Here is a 22408-nt window from a genome sequence, read left to right on the forward strand (position 1 = left end):
TAGAGTAAAAATCAAACTATAGAATTATTCATCATAAATCAGCTGACAAGTGATTAAACAGATGTGTGGAGAAGCCAGTCTATTGCTGTATTTCCATAAGATCCATAGTTTCAATCAGGTACTTGTGGATGAGAATACTGCGTGAGGTCTACTGTTCACAGAACTACTAGTAAATTAAAGTTCGATACTAAAGGGGTATATCACTCCTTCACAATCTAATTGAGCAAATGTCCATGCACTGTTACTTTCAGTATCACTCTGCTACATTTAAACGAGATATGTAGGCAACTTCCTTTTCAGTCTTTCCACTGTATTAGAGTTGCCAATGAGGTGTAAACTTCGTTGATGAATGAGGAGAATATTTTCTAGTGAGAAGGTAAAGAATGTTAAGCCCAGTCGGGTATAAACCTGAACAGAAAATTTGAGATCCTCAAATTGTTACACCGACATGCAGTAGATACGTCAGCTGTTATTTTATTTCATTTATTTATTGACGCACGGTGAGAATGCTGTCAATAGAGTCTACTAGTGGTTCTGAGAACAGTAGACCTCACTCAGTATTCTCATCCACAAGTATCTGATTGAAACTATGGACCTTATGGAAAATACAGCAATAGACTGGCTTCTCCACACATCTGTGTAATAACTTGTCAGCTAATTTAGGATGAATATATTCTATAGTCTGATTTTTACTCTAATATTGGCGTATGAAGGAGGCTCCTTTTTACTTTCATATTATCCTTGAAGTGCAAAATTTCCAAAAACCTTGTATATACGTCGACGCGCAATTGAAAAAGGAACATACCTGTCAAATTTCATGAAAATCTATTACTGCGTTTCGCCGTAAATGCGCAACATATAAACATTTAAACATTAAGAGAAATGCCAAACCGTCGACTTGAATCTTAGACCTCACTTCGCTCGGTCAAATAATTCACCAGGCGAATCGAGAAATCCATACAAACGTAATAATTTATTATTACGTCGAATAAAAATATATTTGTTTTAAAATATATTTGCATTATGATTTTGATGAAAAGGTATCAATGATTATCTAGTAAAGAAAATATTATGCGTAATCAATCTCGTTTGGAATGAAATCCTGGATTAATTCAAAATTAATATTTTTAAATCCTGTAAAAAATATAAAATTTGATATACAGTTCTCTGCCTTTGACTATTTGAGGTCGCAAAATTCATTATCCCCTCTCCTATACCCCCGACATTATTCTGCTCGAATAAGGGTCACAAAAAGGGTGTTTGTTTGAGTTCGGACGCGAACGTTATTAGAAAAGTTTTCCAATCACGATAATTTTCCAATTATTGAATATTCCTCTCGCCAGGCGCACTCTGATGTAAAAGTTGGCAACTGCATTTCCAGTCAATTTACGCCAATTTGCTCACCAAAGACATTTATTGCCCATTAAATGACTGCCTACTGTAACATCTCGACTATTCAATTGAAATACGGACTGGCATAACATTGATTATTCTCTATAACACTTCATTATCTCCCTTATAAAACTAGAGGAAGTGGTGTTCAACCAATTTTCATTCATTCTATTATAATATCTACTATCATTTTATTACATCTATTCCATTAATCTTATCTCATTTAAGTTATTACAATATTTGTCATTCATGTATTTTCGCACATAATTCACACTCACTAGCTTTTATAATGCATTTTCGCTATATTCGTGAAAGGTTCCGTGAAAAGTATTGCAATCACACTTCACAAATGAAATACTGAGTGATTTATGACTCACGTTTCTTGAAGATAGCTCCTCCAATCTATTCTAACAATATTTATCTCACAAATCACTGTGGCCTCGAGCTGGGAGTTTTCTTTTCATCAAGTTTAGCTTGATTATTTCTGTTTAGAATCAAATCCACGTTAATTCTTTTAGACTTGAAAATCCTATCAGATGATGTTCAATATTCAGGAAAACATAGTAATAGGTTTTGTCTTTTTTCGTTAGGGCTTACTTATTTACTTACTCCGTGGTGCTACAGCCCGTTTAGGGCCTTGACCTCCTCTATGATGCCTCTCCATTCCTCTCTGTCACCAGTTCATCTTCTCCAACCTCGGACACCCAGCCTCCTCAAATCTTGTTCCACATCTTCTAGCCAGCGTTTTCGTGGGCGTCCTCGTAGTCTCCTTCCTTCTGGATTTTCTCTGAAGACCTTCTTTACTGCTCTTGAGTCACTTAACCTTTCTACGTGACCTAACAAACTCAGTCGCCTGTATTTTATTTCGTTAACAATTTTTGTTTTTTGGTATAGGCCACGTAACTCTTGATGTGTCCTTATTCTCCACTCCCCATTGTTACAGACTGGTCCGTAAATCTTTCTCAATACTTTCCGTTCCCAAGTACTCAAGAGATCTTCATCTTTCATTGTGAGAACCCAGAACTCTGCGCCATACAACACAACTGGTTTTATTATTGTTTCATAAATTTGAATTTTCAACTTCTTCGTTCGCACTTTGGATCTAAGGAATTGGCTTAGGGCAAAATAGCACTTATTACCTGCAGCTATCTTTGCTTTTATATCGACTTGGACGTTGTTGTCATCAGTGATTACAGAGCCAAGGTTTTTAAATTCTGCTACTTTTCCAGAAACAAATTTCTCTATTCTTATTTCTGTGTCACCTGCTTGTCGTGTTCTGCTGCTGGCCATATACTTCGTTTTGCCGTCATTTATTCTAAGTCCTATTTGTTCTGATGTTTCATTGAGCTGAGTAAATGCAGTCTCCAAACTTTGTCTATTTCGTGCTATCAAAACTACATCATCAGCGTATGCCATGCATTGGATCATCCTATTCATAGTCGTTCCCCTTGGGTTAATGGTGATCCCTCTAATAACCTTTTCTAGACTTATATTGAAAAGCATGGCTGAAAGTTGCCGTGCTACCAATTTCTCCTAAATCGGTTGGATAGCATTTTCCATCTATTAACCTAAGGAAAGTTATTGGCTCCAACGTAATAGATTCTTGATAAACTATGAATGGATCTATTGCCTATGAATGAGAAGTCCAGTTTTCAGAGCAAACCAACTTATAATCTTCAGAAGAATTTTGGCAATATATAACACAAATCCACAAAGAACAATACCTTACACACTTAAGCATCTAAAATCATTACGAGCTAAATACTTATCCACTTATGTAGTTGAAAAAACAATGGCTATAGGCTTGTAAACACAAGAAATAATTATAGACAAAAATTAGAACACTATAAACTGTTCAAAACTCAATTTAAAACATTAAAATTTTAATTAAATAGAAAAATATTCAGAGACCACAAAACACCTTCAATAGCCAGCCACCATTTTTTAGAGAAGAAGAAAGCCTCCTAGTAAAGAGCAAAGACAACTCAAACCAGTGACGACTTCACGGACACGTCACCAAAAAATTATAAATTACAAGTTTAGAATTCACATTTTACATTTGTTCTCAATAAAACTTTATTTTGAAACTGTTATTTTAAATTTATATATCCTCTATATGATCTGTTAATTCTGTTAACTTGTTTACAGAGTTTGTTTTTCGGTGATACCATGGAACAAGCAACACAATTATATATGATAAATTCTCAGTCAAAAAGTTGTCCGTATATCGATTACTCTGATATTTACTATAAAGTTTTATAGATCTCGAATTGTTGATTCGATTCCAATCGAGAAAAAATGTAATATTACAAATTACATCTCCTTGCCTGAGCCCTGTGTTTGCTAAGAAGTCATTTGACAGTATTCTTTGTACTTTAACTTTATACCTGGTGTTGTGCAGAGTCATTTTAGTGAGACGTATAAGTTTCAGTGGAATTCCGAATTCTATCATGATTTCAAATAGCTTATTTCCTTGGACACTATCAAAAGCTTGCTGATAATCAATATACAGTTGGTGCAGATTTACGTTATATTCGTAGCACTTTTCCATGATGGTACGTATCGTGAAAACATGATCTGTACAGGACCTGTCTTTCCTGAAGCCGCATTGGTAGTCACCGAGTATTTTATCAATGTAAGGCTTCAATCTGAAAGAAAGGGCTACTTTTTCGTTAGGGCTACTCTTGAATAAAAATGAAAATAAAAATCTAAGTACCCTTTTTTACTTTCCTTGCCCTATTACCATAGGTAAGGAAAGTATTGCTTTCCACAAAAATTAAGGTACCCTAATTTCAAGTTTTCTATACGTTTCAAGGTCCCCTGAGTCCAAAAACATGATTTTTTGGTGTTGGTCTGTGTGTGTGTGTATGTGTGTATGTGTGTATGTATAACTCCATTCCTAATCAACCGATTGACTTTAAACTTAAGGTCCTTATACCATGAGGATCCGACAATAAGAAATTCGATGAAATTCAATTCAAAATGACGGAAAAATGGCGGATAATTACTAAAAAACCATGTTTTTCCCGGTTTCCTCGAAAACGGCTCTAACAATTTTCTTCAAATTTATACCATGGATAGCTATTTATAAGCCCTATCAACTGACATGAGTCTCAATTCTGGGAAAATCGCAGGAGCTCCGTAATATTCTTGAGGAAAATAGCGGATAATTACTAAAAAACCATGTCTTTCACGATTTTCTAAAATGACTTGACCGATTTTTTTCGAATTCATACTCTGTATAGTTATTTATCAGCTCTATCAACTGGCATGAGTCTCCTTTCTGGGAAACTAATGGGGTCCACATCATCCTTGAGAAATGGATTTTGTAACTTCCTTCTCGTGCATGAGGTAGGTAGGTAGAGCAGTTCATAAAAAGAACACATTGTCGAGATATTTCATTTGTAGAACAGCTGTTTTGACGAATTTAAAAAAAAATCATCAAATTTCACAATTTACACAAATGAAAAAGTACTCTGAAAACAATTATATATACACAAATACAGAAGTCTGATCGTAGTTTCAAATATGTTGCCGCCAATCGTCATTATGTTATTCCCCTAAATTATTCTCGTTCAAGAATAAGGCTACAGTTCAATGAGAAAGGAAAGTTGTGTGAGTGTGCCACACCAGATTTTTTAAATTGTTTAAAAAGTAGCTGAAGCATGTCGTAAGTAAACAATTTAAAAAAAGGGTACTTATATTTTTATTTTTATTTTAAATAGGTTTTGGTATTGGTGTGTCTTATTAGATTTGTTAGGAGAAATGTTAGTGCAAAAACACATCTAATCGATAGGGCTAATCAAATTAAAACTTGTTACTCTAAACAATGCAACATCATCAATTTCAATTTTGATACACCAAGAGCTTCGAACAATGTTGAAAAATACGAAACAAGTCCTTCAACGCCGATAGGAACGAGGATTGCGAGGAATTTTATACAAATTTCGAATTAAACGAGAGATTTGGTTGATGGATTACTCTGGAAAATAGCCTGGCGATTTGAAGTGGATAGTTCTACCCGGATTAATCGAGTAGCTGATCACGAACCGACCGGGTTTCATTGCAGTTAGTGGATCCCATTATTTAACGAACTGAGTTCCCCTCATCAACGTTTAGCAGCCTGTGAAGCTGTGTTGTTTCCTGCAGTTCTGCCTCGAGAAACTTTCTGCTCTCGAACTCGGCACAACTTTTGATGACACCGCTGTCTCAACCGGGTCATCTGGGCTATACTCACATTACAGAGAGAACCCTCACTGCTCGTTCGAATCTGTTGGATTCAATGTGACACTGCAACTTCGGCAATATCCAACTCGTTCGAGAGGATAGTGTGCTGTTGACAGCTCACTAAAGCTTTTCCAATTTTAGGAGGCAAGTAGTTATCACAATAGTAATCAGTGAAGTGGACGTATATTGTAGTACTTTATAGTAACATCAACCTCATGAGTAGAACCATTGATTAACTAAATACTGTACGTACAGTACATTATAATGCTATATCAGCATCATGTTATATATGATGCTTATATGATGCTATATCAGCATCTTAATGTACCCACAGTATCTAGTTAATGAATGGTTCTACTCATGAGGTCGATGTTACTTTGAAATACTACAATATACGTCCACTTTACAGATTGCTATTCTATTTTGATAACTACTTGTCTCCCAAAATTGGAAAAGCTTTCGCTTTCGCTATGATGCTATATCAGCATCATAAACTTCAGCAATAGGATTAAATATGTTTACACATTTTTAAGAGAAAAATATTTTCGAATTCAGTGTGAAAGATTAACAATGAAAAAGTTGGGATTGAATAATTCATAACAATAATTATTTAATTTACTAGTACAATTCCACAGTATTTGTACAAATATCTACTTATTCATAACAATGAATAAGAGAAATGTACCACAGTGATCAGTATAATCTATACTGACAGTATAGTATTATAACAGTATTGTCTAGATTCAATATTTTCTAGATTTGGCTTATTGGTTTTGTGTTTTGTTTCGGTTTTGTATATGTTTGTACTTTTTAACATCAAAATGAACTTTATTCCGAAATGATAAGTGTAAATTTAAAGTATTGTGCTGACTATAACCTTAGTGTCCGGTTTCCCATTAGGGAACTTTGGACTATATACGGCGAGGTGGAACTACCCTTGGGTCTCCCCACCATTCAAAGCCATACTCTAATAATAATAACAGTATTATTTTATTGGAACACACAGATTCTCTTGTACAACCATTTTATAAATATTTACCATTTGAAATCGACTAATCGCTGTAAACTTGCTTAGATTTCAAGTATTACAAATATGAATAAAACGTAGGCAGAACTAATCAGTGTATTTACGAGATGTTCTTTCATGTACTGAATGTTGGTGTACTAGCTCTACAGTAGTATATTATAATCTGGTATGTAGTAGAGCATAACTTTCAAAGGTAAACCATAACCTTTGAAAAAATACCGCTCGAGTTAAATGCAGGATTCATTCTCGGTTATGACCGGCTTGTAAGCTACCGCTCATTATACGGCATGAAGTTTATGTTAATACCGTGCTTAGCCTGACACATAATAGCAATTCGAATTGAGTCACAAATTCACGGATTGTTGAAATTTATTGCCTTGTGGTGTCTGTTATGAATGAATATAGGAGAGCAGAGGCATCAAGTAACATCTGTATTGAGATCTCTCACTTGCCGTGCATGGGAGTAGGAAGAGAGAAATCCAATGAGAGAGATATGATGATGATGATGAAGAAGGACGAGAAGAAGGAGAAGAAGAAGAAGAAGAAGAAGGAGGAAGAGAGTGGAAAGAAGAAGAAGAAGAAGAAGAAGAAGAAGAAGAAGAAGAAGAAGAAGAAGAAGAAGAAGAAGAAGAAGAGAAGAAGAAGAAGAAGAAGAAGAAGAAGAGAAGAAGAAGAAGAAGAAGAAGAAGAAGAAGAAGAAGAAGAAGAAGAAGAAGAAGAAGAAGAAGAAGAAGAAGAAGAAGAGAAGAAGAAGAAGAAGAAGAAGAAGAAGAAGAAGAAGAAGAAGAAGAAGAAGAAGAAGAAGAAGAAGAAGAAGAAGAAGAAGGAGTAGGTGGAGGATGAGGATGAGGAGGAGGTGGAAGAGAGGGAGAATCAGGAGGAGGAGGAGGAGGAGGATGATGAAACACGTAGAAGCAATTGAAGATGGTGGAGAATAAGATGTAAAGAGAAGAGAGAAGATAAGGTGAGAAAGTTGAATAAGATCATGAACAACATGAAAAAGTTGAATGGTAATTTTGGAGAAATATGAGAACAAATTGAGAATATTGAGAAGAAACACATACAGGGAAAAGAGTACCTACAAGCAGGAAGAAGAGTGAAAGAAAGGTAATCTTGGGCTTAAATGAAGGATGCATTTCATGAGAAAAAACAGAGAAAGAGAAAGATTGAATTGAGTTTGAGGAGGAGGGGGACGATGACGAAAACGAAAAAGGAGAAGGAAAAGAGTTAGTAGAATAACAAGAAGAGGAAGTGAGAGATGAAGCAGCAGTTGAATCTGTGATAGAGGAGGAAAAAAGCAAAAAGGTGGACGATCCATTTATGACGGTGGAATCAGCATAAAATCATATTAGAGTACGGTAATACGTTTGCTGGTGGTAATATTTTTCGTCGTCGGGCAGAATTGAGAAGGAAGGAAATAAGCCGGCATTGTAGAGCCAGCGGCTCAGACTTAAGTCCACGATTTATTTAATCCTCAGTTAGGCTCGACCAAGACTTGAGGCTTCTTCCGACGTCGCAATCGCCCCCGTTTGCATAGTAATTGCAGTCGCTCTTACAAAAAAGCATCCAGTCACACGAAACACGAAAAGGAAGTTGTGATTTCTGAATTATCCGGCCACGGAAATCATATCGTCTTGGAAATTTCGTAGCGGTTTTCTTGGAAAGATTTCAGGGCTGCATCTCCTGACAAATGATGTTTGATTGTTGATTAGGGTTGGTTAGTTCTCGTCCGACAGGGTTGCATACTCTCACCTCTTATTTTCAACCTCTACTCGGAGCACATCTTCGGTGAAGCCCTTGATGTCATGGACAAGGGAATTCTGCTAAATGGATGTAGACTGAATAACATCAGGTATGCTGATGATACCATTGTTTTTGCCGACAATCTTGAAGACTTGCAAGCCTGGTGGACAAAATTACCCATCACAGCAGTCAATATGGGCTTGAAGTCAATGTAAATAAGACCAAACTTATGATAATCAGCAAACAAATATCACAGGAAGCCGACTATTCATAAACCAAGCCGCTATTGAGAGAGTTGATCACTACAATTATCTAGGAACCATTATTAATGAGGACTGGAGCAATGCACAGGAAATAAAAGCACGCATAGGAAAGGCAAGATCTACCTTCAATTGCATGAGTGCCTTCTTCAAAAGTCACAACATCACCCTTGACACTAAATTGAGACTCCTGCGATGCTATGTCTTCTCCGTTCTCCTTATGGTGCAGAATCCTGGACGCTCAATGAAACCACAACCAAAAAGATCAACGCTTTCGAGATGTGGCTATACAGGAGAATGATGAAAATCCCTTGGACTGCCAGGGTGACAAACGTAGAAGTTTTGAGGATGGTGAAAAAGGACCTGGAACTGATGAACATAATCAAGGCACGTAAGTTGGAATACCTTGGTAATATCATGAGAAACGAGGAGAGATACAGTTTGCTGCAGACAATTATGCAGGGGAAGATCTTTGGACGAAGAGGACCAGGAAGACGCAGGGTATCGTGGCTTAAAAACCTCAGGACCTGGTTCAACAAAACATCTACACAACTGTTCCGGATTGCTGCAAACAAAGCACGGATCGCTATGATGATCGCCAACATTCGTAACGGATTGGCACCCTAAGAAGAAGAAGTTCTCGTTTGAACTTGTATCTCACCGTTCATTATTAACTAACTGAAAGTATACATATTTTTCACTGGTTTTTAGCGATTGACATGCTTGATGATGATAAATTTAAGAACATTGATTCATAAACATAGATCATTGAAGCGATTGAATCATGCTCGTTGATGGGCACAATAATATGAGAAGAACAAGAGGAGACGACAGTGTAGCCCAATAATGTTGAAAGAATGGTAGAAAGGTATGATAGAAAGAAGAGTACATGGTTTTTCAATATTATGTTGTAGATTTATTGGTAATGATTGACTGAAGATGCTCTACCAATGAGACCAATGAGCCAAAATTTCAGTCATTAAGTAGATGTTTTCCTCGTTAGATGTGTTTTCCTCAACCTCTTAGTGCCTTGTCTAGTTGTGTTATGGTTTTTAGAATCGAGTAGTTACTAGCCAATGAGTGGCTCCTGCACCTGGGCTATAAAATTGCCAATAAATTATATTTCTCCGAGAGATATACAAAATATTCCCCCTTATATTATTATGAGATATTTCGTTCAATGAAGGAGAGGTTAGGGCTCCTCCAATTAACAATTTTTTTCGGTATAACTCGTCAGAAGTACTCGTATTTAGTATTTATTGTCAACCATACACATTAAAACCTTCTAACCACAAAATAATTATTTTTCGCCACACTTGGATGTAATGAGCTGGTTTACGTGCGTCATATGGAGGCCGAAAGTGATTGTTTTCCGACCAGGCCGGTAAAACTTTACGGCCCTAGGGCTGTAAAATGACCTTGAATAACAGCTGATCGTGTCCGATCTCACAAAAATCATAGAGAGATAATCTCATAATGACTGTAATAATCTATATAATTATGTATCGTGAATCGCGGTATTATGTCTATAATAATATATTTTATAAATTACTGTTTCATAATTTAATATTTATTATTGTGTTTTTGATATCAAACAATAGAATACGATGATATATCTCCATAGCCTCAACAATATAATGTTGGCTACATTGTCCATTGTCAGAAAGGTACGTATCGCAAGTATTTAAAAGTGAAGAATCGAATTTGAATTCAAAGTACAATAATTGTATCAATATTTAAAAGTGAGGTGGAGTAATAATTGTTTCTTTTTTATTATCGAATTCCTCTTCTTAATGCAATAGAATCAACAATAATAATAAGCAAATACAGCACAGATCTGAAGTTTAAGGTAAGCCTACTGGTGAAACTCAGCCTTGAATTCCTAGTAATTTTTCCGTAATTCATTATTAAAACTTTTAGATAATTTTTCTTCAATATTAAACCATATAGAGAAAACATTAGGCCCACTCAAGATTGAATCTTCGAATGTTTTCTCTATGATTTAACTATTTTCAGAGCAATATTTTGTTGTGATAATGCCAGCAAACCGTCTTCAAATTTGCGCTATACTCTATTATTATAGTAGCCTACATAGCCTACGTTATCTGACTTAATTCAGAGTGAAAATTTTATTGTGAGACAGATAATAATATAATTTTAATAATATAAGTCATGAGCCAAAGTCTGTTGTACGGTACGCTTTTTAGCAGTGAAGTAAACCTTTTCACAAGTCTATTTTACAGTACAGTATTACGTGTATGCTATGTGTTAGTAGTCAGGCAGCGACGTTCAACAGTACCTAATGGCCGAGAGCTTAAGGCGAATCAGCATGGAAAAAATTATGATTCTAGCCCTATAGATAGCAGCACTGTTGGGGTCAAATTACTTTATGTGATTACTCACTTATTTTTAGTCCAATATGGAAGACCAAAACTGTTTTGCAATCAGCTTAAAGGTTTGAAACTCGCTACCATATGCTTAATTTTTTTTCCAATTTGAATAAGTTTTTACAATTGATAATTTTTATATTAAGAAAAAAATTAGGTAATGAAGGTAGTCATTTTAAAGGCAAATTTTTTTCAAGAATTTTAAAATTAATTTCAAACAAATCGGTTGAACGGTTCTGTCGGAAGCGCGTTTTTAATTCCAATGCATTGTTCAATTGGATTGTATTGTTCACGCGGTCAGAACAGTAGCACATGTCAGTTTACTGCCTAAGCCTAACGCACTGATTGAGCGCCTTCTCACTCATTCTCTCTCTCTTTCTATCTGACTAGTTCCAGAGCTTTCTTTCTTTGGAGCTGTAGTCATACTAGTCAGTGACCATATCGTGGTTATTGTTGTGGGAGTGAGTGATTGACAAAGTTTGCAATTCACTTAATACATTTTTTTTCAATCTGAATAAGTATTTACAATTGATAGCTTTTATAATAAGTAAAATTTAACTAATGCAGGTAGTCATTTTAAAGGCAAATTTAAAATTAATTTCAAACAAATCGGTTTAACGGTTCTGTCGGAAGCGCGTTTTTAGTTCCAATGCATTGTTCAATTGCAGTGTATTGTTCACGCAGTCAGAACAGTAAAATAATAATAATAATAAATAAATTTATTTGTTTCAAGCACATATGCTAATACAAACGAGTTGAGTTGAATACAGTCATTACATTCCATGATATCAAATTACTGATATGTCTTAAATCATATATGCTTTAAATATATATCACAAGTAAGAGTACTTTAGTAAGTATATGTTCCTAATATACAGAAGAATATGTCTATTACAATCAAAAAATTTGAAATTTTAAAATAAAATATCAATCTGTACATTTTCATTTAATAACAATTCCATAATATCTATCAATCATAGCATCCCAGTATTATATATCTACCTATACATATTTTATAAATGTGCAATAACAGTTCAACTACGAAAATAATGAATTTTACATAAAATTTATCCAATACTACATTTCTTACATACTAATAAAATACCATTTATAGTAATCAACAATAATAACATTCTAGTTTTAAATATCTACCTATTCGTATTTTATTAACAAAACGAGTAATAACAGTATTAACTTCAACAATAATAAATTCTAGACAATATATCCAATAATACATTTTCATATAATAATCCATCACGCATACAATAATCTCTTCCAACTATCTAATTTTTAGAGCTCAATCTATCCCCATCAAACTTACTTTATTCAGCTCAATGCATTCCCCACTTAACCGTCTAAAATGAGCATCGAATGCTTTTAATATTTTCAATGATATCCTTTGTTTCCTGACTATAATTATCGGACATTATTCAAGAGATTATTATCATAGATCTGATTTCGATTGCTTTCATTGTATACTCATACAAACGGTTGATTTTCTGCTCCATAAAGTTCGAAGTAATATGGGTTTGTCATCGTCAGTAACCACATTTGTAGTGAATTTTTCTAAATAGTGTCTTCTTATTCCACCATACATCGGGCACCTCCACAGAAAATGCTCCACAAATTCCTTCTCTTTCATATTACGAATAGGGCATTCTAATGAGCTGTTAATCCATATTCCAGGTCTCTATTATTATATAAATAGAAAGAGTCAGAACAGTAGCACACGGTCAGTGCACTGCCTAATGCACTGATTGTGAGCCTTTTTACTCGTTCTCTCTCATATTCTCTCACTCTCTTTCTCATTTTCTTTCTATCTAACTAGTCTCAGAACTCTCTTTCTTCGGATCTATAGTCAGTGACCATTATCATGGTTATTGTTGTGGGAGTGATTGACAAAGTTTGCAATTCACAAAATATATTTATTTGCGTAATGGTTCAATCAACAATTTTACGATTATTGTGCAATGACAAAAATAAAACAAATGAATAGCTGTAGTATGAACTTGAGTGTAGTTTTGAAACATCAAAACAATGAAGGTGAGCCCTCTTCTGTCAACATTGTCCTACTATAGCATTGTCCTTCGTCCTAACTTCTTTCCGTTTCCATTATCATTGCAAATTCAACCCTCAATAGTTGTCACCACCTACCCATTTCACACCCGCTCATCCTTTGTCTATCACCACCTACACCTCTAATGTCTTTCTTTCCTTCACATGACTGTAGTGAACCTCCCGAGCTGTAAAACTCACCTAGGAAGTATTGTACTAATTTTGAAATCCGCGATTTGTATAATAATATTACTCATCATGTGTTTGTGAATGTATAGAACTTTATGAATACTTTATATATTATGGAATAAGTCAGAATCAAAATTCAAGACAGACAGCTGAACTCACGTGTTGACACATAAACGACAGACATTCTGTATGATTACTCGCAAAATACAGACACCCATCAACTGGTTTGGTGATGTCACCACACATTTTTTCTTACACAATAATTCCAATGTTACCCTGATTCAATACCCGCTATTACTTAGTAATAGCTTTCTATTTAGTAGGTATTGGATCTATGTCGTCAAATCATGTTATAGCTTTCGTTCAATAACTGCAAATATACAGGTTAATCAAGTTGGAAATCGTATAAATTCGATTTTTATACAATGATGTAATAGCTTATGATAAGAAAAGTTGTACATACTTAGATATATCAAAAATCACCTATGAATTTACCTGGTAATAATAATTGTGGTTTTTCTTGAGACGGACGTTTCCACAACGTAGTTTTTCCAAGCAGAATGATTTCACTTTGATCACGGCTTCGCTGATAGTGAGGTTTTCAGCAGACTTCGGACATTTCACCTCAATCAGTTATCACCTCCGACCAGTCCGTCAGGTGAAGCCGCCAAGAAGTCATGTTCTTTGTCAACAAACAAACCGCAAGGCTGAACTTGAATTTCTTCCATTTCTTGAAACGCATTTATGGCAGCTGGTTCGTGGAGCTGTCCATACAACGAACTTCATTGTCCATTCTGATGATTTTGAAGTTGAAGACACCAGTGTCATATAACCATTATCACTTTTTTCACACTCGTATCTATGGTAGTCCAAAGATCTCAATTCTTGCACAAGATGTTTGCCGTCCACAATAAATCGGCCAGAAATAATATTGAAATCGTCTTTGGATGGTCTTCCATCCGGCTCAACTATTAGATCTGGATACTCATCATATCTGTAATTAAATGGGGGTGATTAATTATCGGAACATGTTGAAAAATGATTGAGATTTTATATTTTATTGGCGCACGCACATAGCAGCAGACAGACGGGGAGAATATCAACTTCGGCATGCCAGAGTAAGCAGACATAATAATGTTTCTCCGCCTATGTCTGCTTTTGTGTGCGTAAAGAGAACTAGGAGAGCATAGAGACTCTTTGACAAATTCTAGATCTCTGGTAATTAGGCCAATATCATTTTACAAAAAATGTCAACTTGGAATTATAATTAGTTTTAGTATTGGAATGAACTTCTCTCTCTGAAGTTTATAGCGATGAAGAGTAGGTTATATATCACAGTATGTCGATAATCTTTCTCAGAAATGATAATCGTATGCCTGTGAATATCTTTTATCTATGTATTCTTTCTCCCTTACCAATTGAGCTGAAGATAGTAATTCTATATATATATATATATATATATATATATATATATATATATTATATATATATATATATATATTATATATATATATATATATATATATTATATATATATATATATATATATATATATATATATTGTATAACACTATACTCCATATTGACACACATATATAACTGTATACTGTATTATATAGCCATTGACACAGCAGACAGAACAACATGACAAGCAATACTCCAAATCCAAACAAAACCTAACTCGCACTCTCTCTGACAATCGCTATCTCTCTCTTCCAACCCCTAAGTTTGGAGAAGCTATACAGCTGTGAGAGAGAAACGCGTTTGGCGAATGATAGTTTCATGCTTTCTCCCCTATCCCTGTCACACTCTTTCTAACTTCAGCCCATTGTAATATTTTCTGTTGTAGAACGGTGTGCAGAAAGTCTCTTCGGGTTTGGAAGAGGCGCCTATTGCATGAATGAACTAGTAATATTAGTCTTTTTAACTAGTGTGGAATTTATTTGTACTGTACTAAAATATCAAATAAATATTAGTCAGGTGATCGAGTCATTATTGCTATTTTCATATTGTAGGCTATATTTGTTTTTTTCAGCTTCGAAATACTAGCTTGAAAAAATATTTATCTTACTAAAAGTATCAAATATTAACTATGAAAAATTATTCTCGTTCTTGTTTAGCATCTACAGACGCCTTCAACACAACCTAGCTGAATCATTCAACTTCTAATAAAATTGATCTTATTGTGAATTTTCTCTTGCAAGACAATACTAGTCCAAAATCATATTTCTCAATGAGTAATATTGTGGGTTGATCCAACAAAGCTTTATATAACAGTTGAAAAAAACAATAGAATATAGAAAAAAGTGGACCAGTGAACAAAATACATTCTACTTGTTAGGAAGTATAGAGAACACCATATTCGTATATATGAAATTAGTTGTAAGTTGAGATGATGACATACCTTGTTAGGAAAGTATCACAGACGTTACTCTCCACGTAAGAAACTCCACTATTTCGCGTTGAGGTGGTATCAATCTCATGGTTCAAAGCTGGTTGTAGACCAATTGAGGGGAATGGTGGCACAATTGTAGCAAAATCAGAGGTGTCATCAAGGACGCTTTTTTTAGATTTGACTCTAAGGTGGAAGAAGATGTTGATGGCCCAAATTTTTCTTCTCCTTTAGATTTCCTTTACAAAAAAAGAAAAGTTTATAGGTCTGATGTATTAATTCTCATTGAATTAAATTTTAAATGAATATAGTTTGGGAAATAATTGAATCATAGTTAAAGAAATGCCTGGAAACGTTATGTTTGTATAGAAAATAATATTATACTTTGAATGTGAATGTCTATTCCAAGTATCATTATTCAAATATGTGTTTTCTATATATGTGTTGGCTTATTCGTTTTTTCAATTGTTATTTTTATTTATCAAAAAATAACCGGTGGTTTGGTAGATACAAGGATATGGACCATAAAAAACTTCACTTCTTTTTATAGAGGTAAATAATAATTTACTATACTCGCTGATAATTATATTCTGTAAACTATTAAGTTACTTACTTTTGCTGTAATCTCCATTTCATCAAATGCACTGGTACTTTTCTGTTGTGTGGTCTTCTCTTCTTTCCTTTAGGAGTTGACGTTGCACTGCAATTAAATTTAGAAAAAAATTATTCTGGAAACTTGTGATTATGGGATATGAAAAGAAAGTGTATGAAGCAAAAGGATTTGTAAATTCATATTTCCAACACAGAGAATGGGCTACTGTGATACTAAATATTGTCTTCGTAAGGGTATAATTGTATTTATGGTGGAGGGTGAATTCCTATAGGGAATATAGAGAAGGATCAGACAACCATGAGACATACAATTTTAATTGAATACATTTGACTATTATTAGCATCTTATTACTTTATTAGAAGTAATGAGCATTGGGATCGGGAACATTTCCAATCACAATTTTCTCTATTTAATTCACTTCATGTATAAGTGATGCTTATAAATTCTTCAAAGTTGAATATAAAGTGTTGTGAGTCGCAAACTATTCATTGTAAATTCTTAACCTGTCGTAACATAATGCAAGTGAGATTGTGGAAATTCGAATCTTGAAATTACAAAGTTTACCTGGGTTGAAAGTTCTCAGTGGATACAGAAATGGCATCTGCTGAAACACTGTCAGCCTGGGAAGAGAAGGCGCTTCGAGCGATAAGGTTTGTTCTTCAATCCTGAAATGTTCAAAAATCACTTTGCAGACATTTTTTCATATATATATATATAGTCTACATAATTTGCAATTTCTCTACACTCTTCTCACTGGTACTTCATTTCCACAGGAATCACAATGATCAGGAGAGAAAAAAAGAACTTACATTGAGCTATTTTTCTCCTAAATTCAGATAAGATTACAGAATTAAAAATAGGTTTGGTCTATAAATTCAATTTAGGTCACATCGTAAACAGTATGTTCTGAACAAAAATATTGTACAAAACCGATTCTTGAAATATCTAGTCGCATTTGTATCACCTCACTATAAACATTACTTTTAAATAATAGTGTACTGTGAGTTTTGTAAGATCATTCAAATTTGCCATGCTTTTCCATCACCCGGTTGCTCTCTGTACCTATCCATTCAGACATATATCTTGAATAATTATGCGAATAGCGTTGTCAATAACGTTGACGTTTGTTCATATTAACAAACATAAAAAATACATAACGAAATACCTCTCTTGAGATAATACGAACTGAGAATATAATTATATTTACATAATAACAATATTAATTATTCAAAGCATGATTGCTTCATATTATAGTAGGCCTAAAGTACGTGACATTTTAATTTATCTAATTATATGAAATGAAATCAACTAACCTTCTACGTCTGTTAGCATGAAATTCTGGTGGTAGCCGCCTTTTCATTCTCCTGGCTGAAAGAACCAACTTCGTCTTTCCCTTCACCGTATGTCTTAAATCCATTTTACCGGCCGAAAATGCCAGAGAAACATATATAATACGGAAATCTAAATTATATGTGGAGTGCGTCTGGAAATACTATGTCCTAGTACTAGCCACGATCACTGTCAATATGACAAGTGAACAAGCTGAAGAACTAAGAAAAGTTGTGACCAGCCTGAGCTCTAAGAATGAAGGCTGACTGTGGGTGGGGTGGTGGGTGACTGACTTGTGTGTTGGGGTGGAAGGTGCCTGAGTGACGTTTGGATGGGGTGGAGGGTAGGAGCGCATAAAAAATCTTAGAGATAAAACTTGTAAATATGATTCCGATGGAACCACTGGTTCGATTTTCAAGCTGAAAAATGATAAAAATTTTTTATCATCAAATCTTCAAAATGACTACCTGTTTTTCTTGAAAAAATGGATCCCTTTGAAATTAAGAAATTTATTTTTGTTTAAATAAAAAATAAAAATAAATCGACATGGTAGCGACATGGATATAGATATTACAAGAATAAATCAGTTTTCAAAACAAGTTTTACTCTAATAGTGAGCGAGTAATAGCATAAGGTATTTCGCATGATTTTAAAGCGCTACGTGGTGGCAATTTTTGAACTAGGGCCTGTGGTGTTTCGCCTTAAAGGCGTGCTACAAGTACTCAAAGTTCGGTGAATAACAAACATGATCTAGGTTCGAATCTCGGTCAATGACGTTTTTTTTTGTCGATGAATTTCGACTTGTATTAGTTATTTTGTATATTAGTTACCGTAATTTAAATTTTTCAATCAATTTTTTAGATATATTTTGAGACAAAACTGTGAAATATGCTATTATATTATTTTTTTCATCACATTATTTGAAAATAGTAATGAAAATTCTATTCATCCATCTATCCATGAGATATTGCACCGGGCGCAAAGCGCGAGCTATAAAAATTCAAACAATTATTCGAAATATTAATAGTATAAAAATATAGTCACTATTGTAATTATTAATTAGTAATATTGAAATTAATTGACAGTAAAAGTTGTCATGACCAAGATTCAAACTATCAAAATAGGCTGTTTGAATTTTATTTATTTTTCAATTTCTATTTAACCTACCATTTTTCAAAAATAATATGGTCTAAAATGAAAATATTTGAATGTGAGAGCTCTGTCTGCAACAAATTTTGAAGGTAATTTACTATATAGGGTCTTTTGTATTGGTATGCCTATAGCCTACTAACTTTTGGTCTCAATTTCAGAAATGGAGAAGATGAGTGAGTCGATGAAGAGAAGGGCGAATGAAATTACGGAAGACCTATTACCAACCAAATCGAGGAAAAGATATGACGATGCTTACGAAAAATTTGTTCAATGGCTGAATGAAGAGAAAATTGTGCCTACAGAAGTGTGTGATGAAATTTTATTAGTGTATTTGTCCAATTTATCTAAAGTATGTAAAGCTAGTACAGTTTGGTCCAAGTTTTCGATGATTAAGAGTTGTCTCAATGTGAAGCACAACATTGACCCAAAATCATTTACACGATGCACTACATTTCTGAAAAAGTTCAATGTCAACTACGAACCTAAAAAATCAAACGTTCTGACAGGTAACGAAGTAGTCAAGTTCATGAAAGAAGCTCCAGACAGCGAATGGCTTCTAACAAAGGCTATTATGGCTTTGGGTATTTTTGGAGCTTGCCGAAGAGATGATCTTTTACAACTAAATGTCGATGATATTAAAGACAATGGTAGTTTTATCGTAGTTTTCCTTGAAGAAGGAAAAACTCATTCGAAGAGAAGCTTCACAATAACTGATGAAGATTGCCCTTTCAGCCCTTGTGAATTGATTCGCAAATACATATCACTTCGTCCATCAACTATGATAAGTAAAAGATTATTTATAAAGTACAACCAGGGAAAGTGTTCATCTCAGCATGTAGGTAAAAATACTATAGCTGCTGTGCCAAAGAAAGTAGCTCAGTACCTTGGACTTGATAAGCCTGAAAGTTATACCGGCCATGCACTACGACGAACATCAGCTTCAATGTTAGTTGAAGGTGGGGGCGATTTGCTCACTTTAAAACGACATGGAGGCTGGAAATCTTCTTCAGTTGCCGAGGGCTATATTGAAGATTCAATTGCAAGGAAGGTTGAAGTGTCAAAAAAGCTCTTCAATAGTATTGACCGACACACTACCAGTTCGACTATAACATCGAATTCCGAGGCACGTGCCCTAGACGAAGACGTCAATATTGTCGATGAGAACAAAAATGAAGAGAATGAGGAAGAAAACAGAGACAGTTTTTTTACTCTGGATAATATTTTTGGAAACAAAAATCAAAGCACAAGTAGTACCGGTACAGCTGAGACTGTAAATACAAACAATTTGAATTTACATGTGACATCTCAGAGAAAAGTAGTAGAATCTGCTAGAGGATTCATGTTCTCAAATAACCACAACTGTACATTCAACTTTTATTTAAATAATAAAGAATAAAATAATAGAAATTTGTTGTGTAAAAAGTATAATGATTATTTAATTTATTTTATGTGAAAAACAAAGAATTGACTGTCAATAATGCTTATTTTTTATAATTTAATATGTATTTATGTATCTAGTTTAATTAAATACGTTTTTAAACTGTCAATAAATGATCATTTCTATAAGATGATATGAATTATTTTGTAGTTTTGATACTGATCAATAGAATACAATGATACTATCATAACCTCAATAACATTGTATGATTTATAGTAGCATAACCTTAAAATTTTGCTTTCAAATTTCCAAATTAACATTATTATTATTTTTTTTTTTGGTGTGGCGAAAAATAGCGTTCGCAACACGGGCAAAAATGTTTTTCCGGCTCTCAATCTTTTCTAGTCCTCGGCCTACGGCCTCGGACTTGAAAACCGATTTCGAGCCGGAAAAGTCTCATTTTCGGCCCTAGGTGCGAAATATACTATTTCCTACAGATACCTTGAAAAGTGACCATTTCTGCACTGATTGCAGGCCGCAAAGAATCGCTTCTCCGCACTAATGCGCAAAGTAATACTTTGCGTACTCCAGATTTGTAGCATGACAATGCAATGGAAATTATTCATATAATTTTGACAAGATAAATAATATTGAAAACTAATTAATAAATTATTAAAGTAAAAAAAATTGATAATTTAAAAATATAACAAATCAATTTAAAAATTTGAAAATTTGAAAATTATAGGTCTAAATAAAAATTATAAAATTTGAAAATCAAAAATTTTTAAATTAAAAGATCTGAAAATTTTAAAATTCAGAAGAAAACAATTTTTTATTGAATTATCAATTTTAAAATTAAATTTGTTATTAATTACAAACTCATACAGACAAACATTGGATGGATTTCAGGACATTCTACCCATAATTTCTCACTTTTCATATTCAATGGTAACTGTAGGAAAAATTTAATGTAAAATACGTGTGCAAAGTTCCTTTGCTGCACTCAAGAAACCATTCCACACTCGCCTATGGCTTGTGCGTAAACGTTTCTTTCGGTGCAGCAAAGTGGTGTCACTTTGCGCACTAGTTGCACAAATAACTATTTCACTGTCTCTTGTGACTTTCGACAACAAATGATTTTATACTTTTATTCCAATAATTTGTGTTTTCCAATGTGTTGTATAAGGTGATTCCTCTCCTGACTAGTCATATTCACCTTAACTTTTTATCATTTATCTAATCATCTTTCATATTTTCTATCTTATTACCTCACTATTTATTCACAACGGTAACAACAGGTTTATTATATCAGACATATTTTATTATAAATAGAACCCAAGTAAAGCTGCGTTTAAACCAAAGTTATTAACATAATGTTAATAACTTGATCGTTATAGATTCTTTAGATTGAACATAACTTATCATACACATGATAAACATATGTGTTTGTCAAGTTCCATTCAATCTAATAGAATCTATAAGGATTTAGTCAAGGTACCTAGAATAAATGTATTCTAGGTACATTGGATTTAGCTATTAACATTTGTAACATATTTAAATCTGGGTAGATGAAAAGCCCTAACAGAAATAGTAATAGGTCTAAAAATAAAGTAATTGGCTAATATCGCCAAGCAGATAATAAACAAGATTAGATAGCATCAGCTTGTTCTGGCTAAATGGTACAAGAACTTAAAAAGGATTTGAAGGAAGTTTACTACTCATAAATAGATTATTTATAAAATATTTGAAGATTGAGGTTATATAGATGTATTCACGGATCGGTGACCTAGAGATCGATCAAACCGAAGAACGTAGAATCTGACCAAAACCCCTTGGCAGAGCTTTATTGCAATCAGATGGTGTGCAATATGAAAAAACACCCATCCACGTGGCTAATTATTAGGTAGCATGGAATTAATATTAATGTATAGAATATTAACTAGCATGCAAAGAGCATAAATAAAAAACCAAATAAAAATATTTTAATGTATTCAGGAAGTAAGAGTTACCAGGCGCATGAATACCGAATAAAATTTGCATGCACCAATAGTAAAACAGCAGTTAATAGGCGGCAACTGTAGGCCAGTTCAAAAATATTTCTATATATTTATATAAATGTACTAGATTTTGTGATAAAATTTGTGTAATCTATGTTATCGGTATGGCTCGAATGCAAAGAAATTATTAATCATATAATCTAAGCAATATTTTGGCATTTTTTGTAAGACCTATTTGAATTTAATGGCGGAAGATTGAGATATTTA

At 33.9% G+C, this 22408-nt stretch overlaps 1 protein-coding gene across 1 annotated transcript; it reads left to right on the forward strand.

Annotated features, from left to right (window-relative positions):
* The first annotated feature begins 10273 nt into the window (after positions 1 to 10273).
* Positions 10274 to 20286, forward strand: LOC120350644. Its single transcript, XM_039425064.1, has 2 exons — positions 10274 to 10316; positions 18925 to 20286. Exon 2 carries the CDS (start codon positions 18927 to 18929, stop codon positions 20160 to 20162), a length of 1236 nt encoding a protein of 411 aa, XP_039280998.1. The 5' UTR covers positions 10274 to 10316; positions 18925 to 18926; the 3' UTR covers positions 20163 to 20286.
* The last annotated feature ends 2122 nt before the right edge of the window (positions 20287 to 22408 follow it).

Source organism: Nilaparvata lugens, chromosome 3, assembly GCF_014356525.2.
Source record: "Nilaparvata lugens isolate BPH chromosome 3, ASM1435652v1, whole genome shotgun sequence".
Lineage (NCBI taxonomy): Eukaryota > Metazoa > Arthropoda > Insecta > Hemiptera > Delphacidae > Nilaparvata > Nilaparvata lugens.